The sequence below is a fragment of the Pristiophorus japonicus genome, chromosome 4 (assembly GCF_044704955.1).
Source record: "Pristiophorus japonicus isolate sPriJap1 chromosome 4, sPriJap1.hap1, whole genome shotgun sequence".
In the NCBI taxonomy this organism is placed as follows: domain Eukaryota; kingdom Metazoa; phylum Chordata; class Chondrichthyes; family Pristiophoridae; genus Pristiophorus; species Pristiophorus japonicus.
The window spans coordinates 306620205-306637417 of record NC_091980.1 but is presented as its reverse complement, the minus strand read 5'-3'; the positions used below and the strand labels follow the sequence as shown (position 1 = coordinate 306637417).

The 17213-nt window shown below is 45.5% G+C and overlaps 1 protein-coding gene across 2 annotated transcripts in view; it reads left to right on the top strand.

The window, feature by feature from the left end:
* Positions 1–15265, top strand: part of LOC139263498 (ovarian cancer G-protein coupled receptor 1-like) — a 36114-nt gene extending 20849 nt beyond the window's left edge. Inside the window, exons 2-3 of one of the 2 annotated variants that reach the window (XM_070879674.1) lie at positions 7689–8848; positions 15151–15265. In XM_070879674.1, the coding sequence (XP_070735775.1) occupies positions 7823–8848; positions 15151–15189 (1065 nt within the window). In that variant the 5' untranslated portion in view covers positions 7689–7822 and the 3' untranslated portion in view covers positions 15190–15265. Of the gene's footprint in view, positions 1–7688; positions 8849–15146 lie in introns of both variants that reach the window. The other variant, XM_070879675.1, reaches the window with a different exon arrangement.
* Positions 15266–17213: the final 1948 nt, after the last annotated feature.

Below are 17213 nucleotides of genomic sequence, written 5' to 3'. Positions count from 1 at the left end.
CAGCCAATGTCCCAAACTCCTCTATCACCATTCCTGGATATCTCCTGTCCCACCAGCAGGACAGACCCACCCGAGGTGGTCACCATAGGCTGTCCCTCGAAATCAAGGAAGACTTGCTTCCATTCTAAAAGTGAGTTCCTAGGTGGCTGTACAGTCCAAAATGGGAATTACAGTCTGTGTCATAAGTGGGACAGACAATGGTTGGAGGAAAGGGTGGGTGGGGAGTCTGCTTTGCCGCACGCTCCTTCTGCTGCCTGCGCTTGGTTTCTGCATGCTCTCGGCTCTAAGCACCATTCAGGGCGGTCTTTGGCCAGGAACTCCCAAGTGTTGGTGGGGATATTGCACTTTATTAAGGAGGCTTTGAGGGTGTCTTTAAAACGATTCCTCTGCCCACCTGGGACTCGCTTGCCGTGTAGGTGTTCCGAGCAGAGCACTTGCTTTGGGAGTCCTGTGCCGGGCATGCGGACAATGCGGAGCTGTTCGAGTGTGGTCTGTGCTTCGATGCTGGGGATGTTGGCCTGATCAAGAACACTGACGTTGCAGGATCTTGCAGAGACGTCGTTGGCAGCACAGTCGTATACAGTTGGAAGGGAGTGGCCCTGGGAGTCCTCAACATTGACTCCAGACCCCATGAAGTCTCATGGCTTCAGGTCAAGCATGGGCAAGGAAACCTCCTGCTGATTTCCACCTTCCTTCAACTGATCAATCAGTACTCCTCCATGTTGAACACCACTTGGAAGAAGAACTGAGGGTAGACAGCGCACAGAATGTACTCTGGTTGGGGGACTTCAATGTCCAAAAGTGACTTGGTAGCAACACTGGCATCTACCGGACAATGTGGAAAACTGCCCAGGTATGTCCTGTCCACAAAAAGCAGGACAAATCCAATCCGGCCAATTACCGCCCCATCAGTCTATTCTCAATCAGCAGCAAAGTGAGGGAAGGTGTCTTTGACAGTGCTATCAAGCGGCACTTACTCACCAATAATCTGCTCACCGATGCTCAGTTTGGGTTCCACCAGGATCACTCGGTTGGCACTGCAGTGCGGTATTGAGAGAGTGCTGCACAGTCGGAGGTGCTGTCTTTCAGATGAGATGTTAAACCGACCCCTGTCTGCCCTATCCCATACCAAAACCAACATCACTAAAACAGATCAAACTGGTCAATTATCTCATTGCTGCTTGAGGGATCCTGCTGTGTACACATTGACTTGTAGCGGATCTTGAATCCATGACCTTCCAACTCAGAGATGAGGCAAAACGACACTCAATAATATGATACAACAGAAGGGTCGATAATCAGAAGACACAGATTTAAGGTGATTGGCAAAAGAACTAGAGGCTACATGAGGAATAACCTGTTTACGCAGCGAGTGGTGAGGATTTGGAATGCACGGCCTGGTGGGGTGGTGGATACAGATTCAATAGTAACCTTCAAAAGGGAACTGGATAAATACTTGTAGGAGAAAAATTTGCAGGGATGTGGGGAAGGAGCTGGGGAGTGGGACTAACTGAATCGCTCTTCGAAAGAGCCGGTGCAGATTCGATGGGCCGAATGGCCTCCTTCTGTGCTGTACTATTCTATGATCCTATGAATTTTAAAAAATCACTCTCATGATGTGTGACAATGACAGTGACAGCATTTATTGTCCATCCCTCGCTGCCCTGAGCAGGTGGTGGATCAGCTGCTTGAATCACCTCATCATTCTTCATAACTGAGTTCTCGGTGACTTCAGAGAGCATTAAGAGTGGTGGATACAGATTCAATAGTAGCCTTCAAAAGGGAATTGGATAAAGACCTGTAGCAGAAAAATTTGCAGGGATGTGGGGAAGGAGCGATCACGGGCTGTGGGACTGGAGTCACGTGAAACATTTTATCGCTATGACCAAAGCTGTTTTTAAAATACATTCATTCATGTGATGTGGGTATCGCTGGCCATCCGTAATTGCACTCAAGAGGGTGGTGGTGAGCTGCCTTCTTGAACCACTGTCCTTTGTAGCAGTTTGTTCCAACTGAGTGGTTTGCTGGGCCATTTAAGAGTCAACCACATTGCTGTAGGTCTGGAGTCACAAGTAGGCGTGACAGGGTAAGGACGGCAGATTTTCGAAATGACTTTGAGGAACCAGATGGGTTTTTAACAACAATCCAGTATTCTCATGGTCACCAAATACTAGCTTTTTATTCCAGATTTATTCAATAAACTGAATTTAAGTTCCCCAGCAGCCGTGGTGGGATTTGAAAATCTTGTCTGTGGATCATTAGTCCAGATTCTGGATCACTAGTCCAGCAACATTACCACTATGTTACTGTTCCCTGATGTTGCTGAATGAAAGACACAGGCAGGTAAACAGTTCACCTGCGTGGGAGATGAGAGAAGCTGGGGTAATTCTCCTTAGAGCAGACAAGGTTGAGGGGAGATTTGATAGAAACATAGACAATAGGTGCAGGAGTAGGCCTTTCAGCATTTCGAGCCTGCACCACCATTCAATATGATCATGGCTGATCATGCAACTTCAGTACCCCATTCCTGCTATGAGGTATTCAAAACCATGAAGTGTTTTGATAGAGTAAGTGGGGAGAGATTGTTTCCAGTGGTGGAAGGGTCAGTAACCATAGGACAAAGATTTAATGGGTAATTAGCAAATAAAACCGGAGAATTTTTTTATGCAGCGAGTTGTTATGATCTGGAACGCGCTGCCTGAAAGGACGGTGGAATCAGATTCAATAGTATCTTTCAAAAGGGAATTGGATACATTCTTGAAAGTGGAAAATTTGTAAGGCTATCGGGGAAAGAGCCAGGGGAGTGAGACTAATTGGATAGCTCTACCAGAGATACAATGGGCCGAATGGCCTCCTTCTGTGCCATATCATTCTGTGATTCTATGAATACGACTTCAACACAGTGGCGATAGAGAGAGAAGAAAGAGCGTGTTAGATGTTATCACTCAGAGTTAGAAAGCACTAGAGGAAAGTTGAGAAGAGCCTTTATTCATGTTGATGAGGTAGAGGAAGACAAATACAGAAATTGGACACTGGAGGTGAGAAAAGAATCTATCAGGTGATATTGGATGAACAGTTTTCTTTTTATAACCTGCCCAGGAGGATAAGAGAGGATTACCTAGAAGTGTCTTGCTAGTTATCGGAGCTGTATTCAAATCTTGGAATAACTTGTTCTCCATATAGTTTGCATCAATGGCTCCCATCTGCTCTTATTGTGTCATCAGAGAGTGGTTCCTAGTTTTTATGCCAAAGTGCCCAATTGTACAAGAGACTGAGAATTGAACGCATCAAGAATTGGTGGTTTGGTGGTGACGAGTTGGGTTTTGATTGTAGGAAGATGGTAGGACTGAGAGAAGGAAGAGCTCCTAACATGCACGCAGGGAGGAGCAAGAGAATCAACCGCATATTAGAAACATAATCGGAACAATAAATTATATATCAAGAATCAATAACCATAATAACATATTTATATAGCGCCATTAACGTAATAAAACGTCCAAGGCGCTTCACAGCAGTGTTAGCAAAAAATATATATTTGATACTGAGCCATATAAGGAGGTGTTAGGGCAGATGACCAAAAGCAGAAGAGGCAGGTTTTAAAGGAGGAAAGAGAAATGGAGAGGTTTAAGGAGGGAATTCCAGAGCTTAGGACCTAGGCAACAGAAGGCACGGCTGTCAATGGTGAAGTATTTAAATCGGGGATGTTCAAAAAGCCAGAATAGTCAGCGTGCAGAGGTCTAGGGGGATTATAGGGCTGCAGGAGATTACAGAATTCAGGTAGAGCAAGGTGATGGAGGGATTTGAAAACCAGGATGAGAATTAACAAATAAGCAGAAACGACCCAGTAATGTCTCTGTCAGATACACCGCTTTGAGTACTGTTGAGGGGGATGACTCATCAGGGGAGGGCAGCAGCAGCCAAGTTCATGGCACCGTGGCTGGCTCTGTTGCACAGGAGGGCAGGAAAAAGAGTGGAAGAGCGATAGTGATAGGGGATTCAATTGTAAGGGGAATAGATAGGCGTTTCTGCGGCCGCAACCGAGACTCCAGGATGGTATGTTGCCTCCCTGGTGCAAGGGTCAAGGATGTCTCGGAGCGGGTGGAGGACATTCTAAAAAGGGAGGGAGAACAGCCAGTTGTCGTGGTGCACGTTGGTACCAATGACATAGGTAAAAAAAGGGATGAGTTCCTACGAAATGAATTTAAGGAGCTAGGAGCTAAATTAAAAAGTAGGACCTCAAAAGTAGTAATCTCGGGATTGCTACCAGTGCCACGTGCTAGTCAGAGTAGGAATCGCAGGATAGCTCAGATGAATACGTGGCTTGAGCAATGGTGCAGCAGGGAGGGATTCAAATTCCTGGGGCATTGGAACCGGTTCTGGGGGAGGTGGGACCAGTACAATCCGGACGGTCTGCACCTGGGCAGAATCGGAACCAATGTCCTCGGGGGAGTGTTTGCTAGTGCTGTTGGGGAGGAGTTAAACTAATATGGCAGGGGGATGGGAACCAATGCAGGGAGATAGAGGGAAACAAAAAGGAGGCAAAAACAAAAGACAGAAAGGAGATGAGGAAAAGTGGAGGGCAGAGAAACCCAAGGCAAAGAACAAAAAGGGCCATTGTACAGCAAAATTCTAAAAGGACAGAGGGTGTTAAAAAAACAAGCCTAAAGGCTTTGTGTCTTAATGCAAGGAGTATCCGCAATAAGGTGGATGAATTAACTGTGCAAATAGATGTTAACAAATATGATGTGATTGGGATTACGGAGACGTGGCTCCAGGATGAGCAGGGCTGGGAACTCAACATCCAGGGGTATTCAACATTCAGGAAGGATAGAATAAAAGGAAAAGGAGGTGGGGTAGCATTGCTGGTTAAGGAGGAGATTAAGGCAATAGTTAGGAAGGACATTAGCTTGGATGATGTGGAATCTATATGGGTAGAGCTGCAGAACACCAAAGGGCAAAAAACGTTAGTGGGAGTTGTGTACAGACCTCCAAACAGTAGTAGTGATGTTGGGGAGGGCATCAAACAGGAAATTAGGGGTGCGTGCAATAAAGGTGCAGCAGTTATAATGGGTGACTTTAATATGCACATAGATTGGGCTAACCACACTGGAAGCAATATGGTGGAGGAGGATTTTCTGGAGTGCATAAGGGATGGTTTTTTAGACCAATATGTCGAGGAACCAACTAGGGGGGAGGCCATCTTAGACTGGGTGTTATGTAATGAGAAAGGATTAATTAGCAATCTCGTTGTGCGAGGCCCCTTGGGGAAGAGTGACCATAATATGGTGGAATTCTGCATTGGGATGGAGAATGAAACAGTTAACTCAGAGACCATGGTCCAGAACTTAAAGAAGGCTAACTTTGAAGGTATGAGGCGTGAATTGGCTGAGATGGATTGGCGAATGATACTTAAGGGGTTGACTGTGGATGGGCAATGGCAGACATTTAGAGACCGCATGGATGAACTACAACAATTGTACATTCCTGTCTGGCATAGAAATAAAAAAGGGAAGGTGGCTCAACCGTGGCTATCAAGGGAAATCAGGGATAGTATTAAAGCCAAGGAAATGGCATACAAATTGGCCAGAAATAGCAGCGAACCTGGGGACTGGGAGAAATTTAGAACTCAGCAGAGGAGGACAAAGGGTTTGATTAGGGCAGGGAAAATGGAGTATGAGAAGAAGCTTGCAGGGAACATTAAGACGGATTGCAAAAGTTTCTATAGATATGTAAAGAGAAAAAGGTTAGTAAAGACAAATGTAGGTCCCCTGCAGTCAGAATCAGGGGAAGTCATAACGGGGAACAAAGAAATGGCGGACCAATTGAACAAGTACTTTGGTTCGGTATTCACGAAGGAGGACACGAACAACCTTCCGGTTATAAAAGGGGTCGGGGGGTCTAGTAAGGAGGAGGAACTGAGGGAAATCCTTATTAGCCGGGAAATTGTGTTGGGGAAATTGATGGGATTGAAGGCCGATAAATCCCCAGGGCCTGATGGACTGCATCCCAGAGTACTTAAGGAGGTGGCCTTGGAAATAGTGGATGCGTTGACAGTCATTTTCCAACATTCCATTGACTCTGGATCAGTTCCTATGGAGTGGAGGGTAGCCAATGTAACCCCACTTTTTAAAAAAGGAGGGAGAGAGAAAACAGGGAATTATAGACCGGTCAGCCTGACATCGGTAGTGGGTAAAATGATGGAATCAATTATTAAGGATGTCATAGCAGTGCATTTGGAAAGAGGTGACATGATAGGTCCAAGTCAGCATGGATTTGTGAAAGGGAAATCATGCTTGACAAATCTTCTGGAATTTTTTGAGGATGTTTCCAGTAGAGTGGACAAGGGAGAACCAGTTGATGTGGTATATTTGGACTTTCAGAAGGCGTTCGACAAGGTCCCACACAAGAGATTGATGTGCAAAGTTAGAGCACATGGGATTGGGGGTAGTGTACTGACATGGATTGAGAACTGGTTGTCAGACAGGAAGCAAAGAGTAGGAGTAAATGGGTACTTTTCAGAATGGCAGGCAGTGACTAGTGGGGTACCGCAAGGTTCTGTGCTGGGGCCCCAGCTGTTTACACTGTACATTAATGATTTAGATGAGGGGATTAAATGTAGTATCTCCAAATTTGCGGATGACACTAAGTTGGGTGGCAGTGTGAGCTGCGAGGAGGATGCTGTGAGGCTGCAGAGCGACTTGGATAGGTTAGGTGAGTGGGCAAATGCATGGCAGATGAAGTATAATGTGGATAAATGTGAGGTTATCCACTTTGGTGGTAAAAACAGAGAGACAGACTATTATCTGAATGGTGACAGATTAGGAAAAGGGGAGGTGCAAAGAGACCTGGGTGTCATGGTACATCAGTCATTGAAGGTTGGCATGCAGGTGCAGCAGGCGGTTAAGAAAGCAAATGGCATGTTGGCCTTCATAGCAAGGGGATTTGAGTACAGGGGCAGGGAGGTGTTGCTACAGTTGTACAGGGCATTGGTGAGGCCACACCTGGAGTATTGTGTACAGTTTTGGTCTCCTAACCTGAGGAAGGACATTCTTGCTATTGAGGGAGTGCAGCGAAGGTTCACCAGACTGATTCCCGGGATGGCGGGACTGACCTATCAAGAAAGACTGGATCAACTGGGCTTGTATTCACTGGAGTTCAGAAGAATGAGAGGGGACCTCATAGAAACATATAAAATTCTGACGGGGTTAGACAGGTTAGATGCAGGAAGAATGTTCCCAATGTTGGGGAAGTCCAGAACCAGGGGTCACAGTCTAAGGATAAGGGGTAAGCCATTTAGGACCGAGATGCGGAGGAACTTCTTCACCCAGAGAGTGGTGAACCTGTGGAATTCTCTACCACAGAAAGTTGTTGAGGCCAATTCACTAAATATATTCAAAAAGGAGTTAGATGAGGTCCTTACTGCTAGGGGGATCAAGGGGTATGGCGAGAAAGCAGGAATGGGGTACTGAAGTTGAATGTTCAGCCATGAACTCATTGAATGGCGGTGCAGGCTAGAAGGGCCGAATGGCCTACTCCTGCACCTATTTTCTATGTTTCTATGTTTCTATATGAATCCTGTTAACACAATGTTATGACCAAGTTTTTCACACAACAGATAAACCTAAGTCTCAAAATTCCAAATTATCAGGTTGTTTCATAGCTTCTCTGTTTTTTTTTCCCCCCACCAGCTGGACAGGTTTCAATGAAGAGGAATTAAAAAGAAAACTGCCAAGACAAGTTTGATGCCGTAAACAAGACCGTTGCCAGGGAACCAGTACAAAAATAAGCTTTTTTTTAAAAAGTTCCAGTATTGTATCGAAGGATGACCAATTGTTCTATCGAACACGATATCCACCAGACCCTGTTTCCCACTGTCTACATCTTTGTCTTCATCATCGGCCTCCCGACCAATCTCCTGTCCCTGTATCACAGCTACCTGCAGATCAGACAGGGGAATGAGCTGGGTGTCTACCTCTGCAATCTGACCATCTCCGACCTATTGTACCTCATTTCCTTGCCCTTGTGGGTTCAGTATATCCTGCAACACGATGACTGGATCTTATCCCGGGAACTCTGCAAGCTCAGCGGCCTGCTCCTCTACCAGAACATCTACATCAGCATCGGCTTTCTCTGCTTCATCTCCATTAATCGCTTCCTCGCTGTAGCTTACCCTGTGAACTTTAAATCCCTGCACACCATGAAGATGGCGGTGTTCATCAGTGTTATCATCTGGCTCAAGGAGATAGTTGTTTGCATTTTCTTCATAGGCTCCAAGGTTCTCAGTAAAGATGATGAGAATGACACCTTGTGTTTCGAACATTACCCTCTGCGCCCAAAGGACAGACATTTAAATATTTACAGGCTTTCTGTTGGGTTCTTCCTCCCTTTTATTTTACTGGTCTTCTCTTACTGCAAAGTGTTGATGGTTGTCCAAAAGAGCCACGGGCTTCAAAGAGATCGAAAATTAAGAATAAGAAAACTGGTGTCTGGGACGATCATCATTTTTCTGGTTTGCTTTGCACCCTATCACGTTTTCCTGATGGTGCGGACCATATTCGAGTACAGCTGTGACTTCGCTGAAAGTATTTTTGACTCTTACCATTTTGGGCTTCTGCTGACGAGTTTAAACTGCTTGGCCGACCCCGTCTTGTACTGCTTTATATCTCAGAGTTCACAGGGCTGGCTAGCCAGATTCCTGGATCCTGTTACAAAACTCCTTAATTGTAGAAAGAGACCAGAAGTTTATACTCTGGAGATGAACATCAATTTACCAGTTTCAATCAAAACTAATCTTATACCTGAAGGACACCAGAAGCAGGTGGAAAATGGTTACAGAAATCAGGCAAAGGTGTGAATCGCCAATTAAACCTTCACTGGAATTTCGGGAAAGACAAAAAATGTGCTTAGATGTGTAAAGGTCAATGGACAATGTATGATGTGTAATGGAGGTATATTCCAAGGACTGTCAGAACATATGAGCATGTGTGGAGAGGTTTCTGTGTGTGTATGTGTGTGTGTGGGGGGGGGGGGGTATCTGTGTGTGTTGGGGGAGGGTATCTGTGTTTGTGTGGGGGGGTATCTGTGTGTGTGTGTGGTGGGGGGTATCTGTGTGTGTGTGCATGTGTGTGTGTGTGGGGTGGGGGGGGGGTATCTGTGTGTGTTGGGGTGAGGGTATCTGTGATTGTGTCGGGGGTATCTGTGTGTGTGTGTGGGGTGGGGGGGGGTATCTGTGTGTGTTGGGGTGAGGGTATCTGTGATTGTGTGGGGGGTATCTGTGTGTGTGTGTGGGGTGGGGAGTATCTGTGTATGTGTGTGTGTGGGGGGGGTATCTGTGTGTGTGTGTGGGGTGGGGAGTATCTGTATGTGTGTGTGTGGGGGGGGGGTATCTGTGTGTGTGTGGGGGGGAAGCATCTCTGTGAGTGTCAAAGAAACAACCCTCGACACCTCCGTCATTGCAAACTATCACCCCATCTCCAACCACCCTTTCCTTTCAAAAGTTCTTGAACATTTTGTCGCCTCCCAAATCTATGACCATCTTTCCCAGAACTCCTTGTTTGAATCCCTCCAATCAGGCTTCCACCCCTGTAGAACTTCAGGAGTGTGGGGTGGGTGTATTGGATTGGTCGCTGGTTATACCTCCTGCCAATCTTCCCTTCCACTGTCATCAATGGACCGGAAATTGGATGGGGTTTACAATGGGTAGGGTGTACAACGAGCAGGTGTACAATGAGCAGGTGTACAATGAGCAGGTGTACAATAGATGGGGTGTACAATGAGCGGGTGTACAATGGATGGTGTACAATGGGCGGGGTGTACGATGGATGGTATACAATGGGCGGGGTGTACAATGGGCGTGTGTACATTGGATGGGTGTACAATGGACGGAGTGTGCAATGGGCAGGTGTATGATGGGCGGGGTGTACAATGGATGGGTGTACGATGGATGGGTGTACGATGGATGGGTGTACAATCGATTGGTGTACGATGGATGGGTGTACGATGGATGGGTGTACGATGGATGGGTGTACGATGGATGGGTGTACAATAGATTGGTGTACGATGGATGGGTGTACAATCGATTGGTGTACGATGGATGGGTGTACGATGGATGAGTGTACGATGGATGGGTGTACGATGGATGGGTGTACGATGGATGGGTGTACAATGGATGGGTGTAAAATGGGTGGGGTGTACAATGGGCAGAGTGTACAATGGATGGGATGCACAATGGGCGGGGTGTACAATGGGTGGAGTATACAATGGGTGAGATATATAAGAACATAACATAAGAAATAGGAGCTGGAGTAGGCCATTTGGCCCTTCGAGCCTGCTCTGCCATTCAACAAGATCATGGCTGAACATCGACCTCAACTCCATCTTCCCGCACTAACCCCATATCCCCTAATTCCTTTAGTTCTCAAACATTTATTGTCCTCTGTCTTGAATATACTCAACGACTGATCATCCACAGCCCTCTGGGGTAGAGAATTCCAAAGATTCACCCCATTTTGAGTGAAGAAATTTCTCCTCATCTCAGTCCTAAATGGCCGACACCTTATCCTGAGACTGCGACCCCGTGTTCTAGATTCCCCAGCCCGGGGGAAATGAGCTGGCGCTCCACTACCATACATTATGCATTATTTTAAAATGATTAAAGGAGTTGACGGGGTAGATAGAAATAAACTATTTCATCTGATGCAGGGTTTCCAGATCAAGGGGAATAATGGATTGAATCCACGCATTTTAAATTAATCTAGGGAAGAGATACAGAGCCATTACTGCACATACGTATTAATTTGTTTATAAAAAGGTGTAGTGCCAGAGGACTGGCGGACAGTTAAAACCATACCTATATTTAAGAAGGGGGATAGAACATGTCCGGGGAACTATAGACCAGGCAGCTTAACATCGGGGGTAGGAAACATAATGGATCCCTACTAAAGGAGAAAATAGAACATCTAGAAACAAAAAGTATAATAATAAAGTCAGCATGGATTTCAAAAGGGAAAGTCTTGTTTGACCAAACTTACTTAATTTTTTGAAGAGGTGACAGAGAATAGACAATTGTAATGCAATAGATGTAATTTGTCTAGATTTTCAAAAGGCCTTTAAGAAGGTACCCCACAGTAGAGTAACGAATAAGGTCAGAGAATGCGGAATCAGGGGACAAGTAGCAGAATGGATTGTTGGCTGACTTCAAGACAGAAAGCAGAGAGTAGGGTAAAAGGTAGCTATTCACAGTGGCAGAAGGTGGGTAGTGGTGTTCCACGAGGGTCAGTGCTGGGACCACTGTTGTTCACAATTTATATTAACGATTTAGACTTTGGAATCAAAAACACAATTACTAAATTTGCGGATAATACCAAATCGGGGGTGGGGGGGGGATAGTCAATACTGAGGAGGACTGCAACAAATTATAGGGGAACATGAATAAACTTGCAGAATGGGTAAATCATTGGCAAATGAAGTTCAACACAGATAAATTTTGGTAGGAAGAATAAGGCCACATTTCTTGGAGGGTGTGAGTCTAGGTGGGGCAGAGGAACAAAGGGATCTCTGAGTACAAATACACAAATCACTAAAGGTTGCGCCACAGGTTAGCAAGGCCGTAAAAAGGTAAACCAAACACTAGGGTTTATTTCTAGAATTGAATAGTAGTGAAGTTATGCTAAACTTGTATCGATCCTTCGTTGGAGACGCTTATGTACTGCATGCAGTTCTGGTCGCCGTATTATAAAAAGGATATAGAGGCACTGGAGAGGGCACAGAGAAGATTTACAAGGATGATACCAGAAATGCAAGGGTATACATATCAGGAAAGGATGAACAGGCTGGGTCTCTTTTATCTTGAAAATAGAAGGCTAAGGGGTGACCTAATAGAAGTCTTTATAAGTTGGATACAGAGAGAATGTTTCCACATGGGGAAGAGCACAACTAGAGGCCATCAATATAGGACAGTCACCAAGAAATCCAACAGGGAATTCAGAAGAAACTTTGTTATCCAGAGAGTGGTGAGAATGTGGAACTCGCTACCACAGGGAGTGGTTGAGGCGAATAGTATCGATGCATTTAAGGGGAGGCAAGACAATCATATGAGGGAGAAGGGAACAGAGAGTTATGCTGATAGATTTAGATGAGGAAAGACAGGAGGAGGCTCGAGTGGAGCATAAACGCCGGCATGGACTGGTTGGGTCGAATGGCCTGTTTCTGTGCCGTATATCCTGCGTAATCCATAGGTAAAATTAGAGCTAGGCATTCAGGGGTGATGTCAGGAAGCACTTCTTCACAAAAAGGGTAGTGGAAATCTGGAAATTTTCCCATAAAGCTGTTGAGGCTGGGGGTAGAATCATATAATCATAGAATTTTACAGCAGAGAAAGAGGCCATTCAGCCCATTGTGTCTGTGCCGAAAAAGAGCTATCATGTCTAATCCCACTTTCCAGCTCTTGGTCCGTAGCCTTGTAGGTTAGGGCACTTCAAGTGCATATCCAAGTACTTTTTAAAAGTGATGAGCATTTCTGCCTCTACCACCCTTTCAGGCAGTGAGTTCCAAACCCCCACCACCCTCTGCGTGAAGAAAGTTCCCTTCATCCCACTTTTAATCCTTCTACCAATTACTTTAAATCCATGCCCTCTAGTTATTGACCTCTCTGCTAAGGGAAATAGGTCCATCCTATGCACTTTATCTTGGCACCTCATAATTTTATATGCCCCAATTAAGTCGCCCCTCTGTTCCAAGGAAAACAACCCCTGGCTATCCAATCTTTCCTCAAGGCTAAAATTCTCTAGTCCTGCAACATCCTTGTAAATCTCCTTTGTACTCTCTCTCGTGGAATCACATCATTCCTGTAATGTGGTGACCAGAACTGCACGCAGTACTCTAGCTGTGGCCTAACCAGTGTTTTATACAGTTCAAGCACAACCTCCCTTCTCTTGTACTCTGTGCCTCGGCTAATAAAGGCAAGTATTCCATATGCCTTCTTAACCAGCTTATCTACCTGTCCTGCTACCTTCAGAGATCTGTGGACATGCACTCCAAGGTCCCTCTGTTCCTCTACACTTCTCAGTATCCTACCATTTATTGTGTATTCCCTTGCCTTGTTATCCCTCCCCAAGTGCATTACCTCACACTTCTCCAGATTGAATTCCAATTGCCACTGTTCTGCCCACCTGACCTACATTGATATCTTCTTGCAGTCTACAGCTTTCTTCTTCACTTTCAACCACACGGCCAATTTTTGTATTATCAGCAAACTTCTGAATCATACCCCCTACGTTGAAGTCTAAATCATTGATATTTACCACAAAAAGCAAGTGACCTAGTACTGAGCCCTGCGGAACCCCACTGGAAACAGCCTTCCAGTCACAAAAACACCCATCAACCATTACTCTTCCTGCCACTGAGCCAATTTTGGATCTAACTTGCCACTTTCCCTTGGATCCCATGGGATTCTATCTTTCTGACCAGTCCGCCATAGAGGGCCTTGTCAAAAGCATTGCTAAAATCCGTATTGACTACATCATACGCACTACCCTCATCGACCCTCCTTTATTACCTCCTCAAAAAATTAAATCAAGTCAGTGAGACATGGCCTTACCTTAACAAAATTCATGCTGAATGATTAATACTGTCAGAATTTTTTCCAATAATTTTACCACTATCCAGGTTAGGTTGACTGGCCTGTAGTCTATCCCTTTCTCCCTACTTAAATAACTGTACAATGTTAGCAGTGCTCCAGCACCACACCTGTAGCCAGACAGGATTGGAAAATGATGGTCAGAGCCTCTGCTATTTCCTCTTTTGCTTCTCTTACATAAGAACATAAGAACTAGGAACAGGAGTAGGCCATCTAGCCCCTCGAGCCTGTTCCGCCATTCAAAAAGATCATGGCTGATCTGGCCGTGGACTCAGCTCCACTTACCCACCTGCTCCCCGTAACCCTTAATTCCCTTATGGGTTAAAAATCTATCTATCTGTGATTTGAATACATTCAATGAGCTAGCCTGAACTGCTTCCTTGGGCAGAGAATTCCACAGATTCACAACCCTCTGGGAGAAGAAATTCCTTCTCAACTCGGTTTTAAATTGACTCCCCCGTATTTTGAGGCTGTGCCCCCTAGTTCTAGTCTCCCCGACCAGTGGAAACAACCTCTCTGCCTCCATCTTGTCTATCCCTTTCATTATTTTAAATGTTTCCATAAGATCATCCCTCATCCTTCTGAACTCCAACGAGTAAAGACCCAGTCTACTCTATCATCATAAGGTAGCCCCCTCTTAACAGCCTGGGATACATTTCATCCAGGCCTAGGCATTTATCCACTTTTAAAGATGCTAAACCCCTTAATACTTCCTCCCTCACTATGTTTATCTAATCTAATACTTTACACTCCTCCTCCTTAACTAGAATGTCTGCATCGTTCCCCTCTTTTTATGAAGACAGACGCAAAATATTAATTGAGAACCAAACCCACATCTTCCGCCCCCACACACAGGTTACCTTTTGGTCTCCAATAGGCCCTACTCTTTCTTTAGTTATCCTCTTGCTCTTTGAGATTTTACTTGCCAATATTTTTTTCAAGCCCTCTCTTTGCTTTCCTAATTACCATTTTAATTTCACCTCTGCACGTTCTGTACTGCTTTAGACTTTCTGCAGTATTTAGCTCTCGATAATCTGACATAAGCTTCCCTTCTTTTGCTTATCCTACCCTGTATGCCCCTTGACATCCGGGGGGCTGTAAATTTTGGAGTCGCACCTTTTTTCTTCGTGGGAACATACTTGCTCTGAACCCTCACTGTCTCTTCCTTGAATGCCTCCCACTGCTCTGACCGATTTATCTTCAAGTCCCTGTTTCCAGCTACTTGAAGGTGTCAAAATTGAGATTGATGGATTTTTGTTGGGTCAAGGCATTAAGTGATACGGAACCAAGGAGGGTAGATGGAGGTAAGATACAGATCAGCCATGATCTAATTAAATGGCAGAACAGGCGGGAGGGGCTGAATGACCCCCTCCTGTTCACATGCTTCTATGTACCTTTGTTGGAAGTTGAATTTAACTCCCGATATATCTACACAGCACATTGGACTTCGATCATTTTGTTTAATAACTTGTTTCTTTGTTTTTATTGTGCTTCCCCCCAACCCATTTAGGAAGATCTCTCAACTTGAAGCCTCACAAAGCGAAACGGTTTGATTTCCTGGCTGACTTGGAGACTGTAGTGAGGGGAAGTAATTCGAAGAACGTTCTGCTCCTATCGCCTCCGAACACGGCCAATCAAACTGAACACGACGAAGACGATTGCACCCATTGTACTCTAGATGACTCAATCGCCTGTCCCTGTATCACAGCTTCCTGCAGATCAGGCCGGGGAATGAGCTGGGTGTCTACCTCTGCAACCTGACTGTCTCTGACCCGTTGCACCTCGCCTGTTTGCCCTGCTGGATCCAATACTTGTTGATGGAAGATAACTGGGTCAACAGCGGGTTCATCTGCAGGATCACGGTGGGGCTTGTCCTCCCTGAGAATATGTAGGTGAGCATCGCATTCCTCTGCTGCATCTCCATGGATCATCGCATTCCTCTGCTGCATCTCCATGGATCGCTACCTGGCAGCGGTCCACCCTTTAAGATTCCACACCTTCAGAACTTGGAGGGCCGCGGTCCTGGTCAGTGCCCTGGTCTGGATCCAAGAGATCGAAAGCAGTCTTTTCATTTTCAACCACCACAAGACGGTGAAAGATCAAAATAATAATTTACTGTGTTTCGAACATTATCCACTGCAGTCCTTGCAAAGGGGAATAAACTATTACTGCCTCTCAGTCAGGTTCCTTTTCCCCATTCTTCTGTTGGCCTTTTCCTACCATGCGGTATTGGTATCTGTCCGGGAGAGTCAAGGCATTCAACAGGATAAAATGTTAAGCATCAAAAAGTTGGTGTTAAGCGCCATTTTCATTTTTTTGCATGTGTTTCGCCCCGTATCACGTTCTGCCGCTGGTCAGAACTCTATTCGAGGACAACACAACTTTGTGAAGACGTTCCTTCCACTATTGCCACTTTCGAGCTGCTGTTGACAAGTTTGCACTTGCCTGGCCGATCCCATTCTCTGCTCCTTCATCTCCGAGAGCACACAGGGGATCCTGAGGAGACTCTTGGAGCCTGTGGTGGGACCTCCTTCATCGCAAGAAGAAAGAGGCAAACTAAACGCTCACAGGTCAACACACCAGGAACATGCAAGATTGAACTTTAACCTCGTATCAACCGGTGTCAGCCAGTGGCTCAGTGAGTCACCTCTGAGCCAATTGCCTCTGAGTCAGAAGGTTGTGGGTTCAAGTCCCACTCCAGAGACTCAAGCACAAACATTTAGGCCGACACTCCAGCGCAGTGCTGAGGGAGCGCTGCACTGTCGGAGGTGCCATATTTCGGAGGAGATGTAAGTGATTCCATGGCACTGTTTCAAAGAACAGCAGGGGAGTTCTCCCTGATGCCCTGGCCAATAGTTATTCCTCAACCAACATCACTGAAACAGATTATCTCCCCTGCTGTTACCATATTTGTTGCTATCAGCTGAAACTGTTTTAAAGAGGTGGGATATGTGAAGTGCACTCACTACCTTCTATTCACAGGACTTTCCCTAAATGTTCCTCTACTTTAATTTTTAAATATTTAACCAATGCTTCAAAACGCCACATTGACATTAGATGTCCTCATACTGTGCCATCAACAAACCACTGTTGCTATTTTTAGGGTAGGATTAGAGCTCTTAGTCAGTTTTTGGTTTGGATTCAAGTTTCCAGGAAGGATCAGGGTTGGATTGGAGCTTCCAATAAGTATTGAGATTGGATTGGGACGTCTGATAAGAACTGGGTTGGTTTGGAGTTTCCGCTAAGGACCAGGACTAGATTGGAGATTCAGGGAAGGGTTGGGCTCGAATTAGAGGCGGTTATTTGAACCAAACCCGCCTAGTGAGAAACTGACCAGATCAGATCAGCCACCCATTTTACACCCTGAAACGGTTTTACTACCCCGTTGAAGTAAATAGAATGTAGAATTAGGCAGGACATAAAATAGTCATCCCATCTCATCTCATTCCATCCCTTTCCATCTCATCCTATCCCTCTCCACTCATCTCATCTCATCCCACCCATCCCATCTCATCCCACCCATCCTATCTCATCTCATCTCACCCTACCCATCCCATCTCATCCCATCCATCCCATC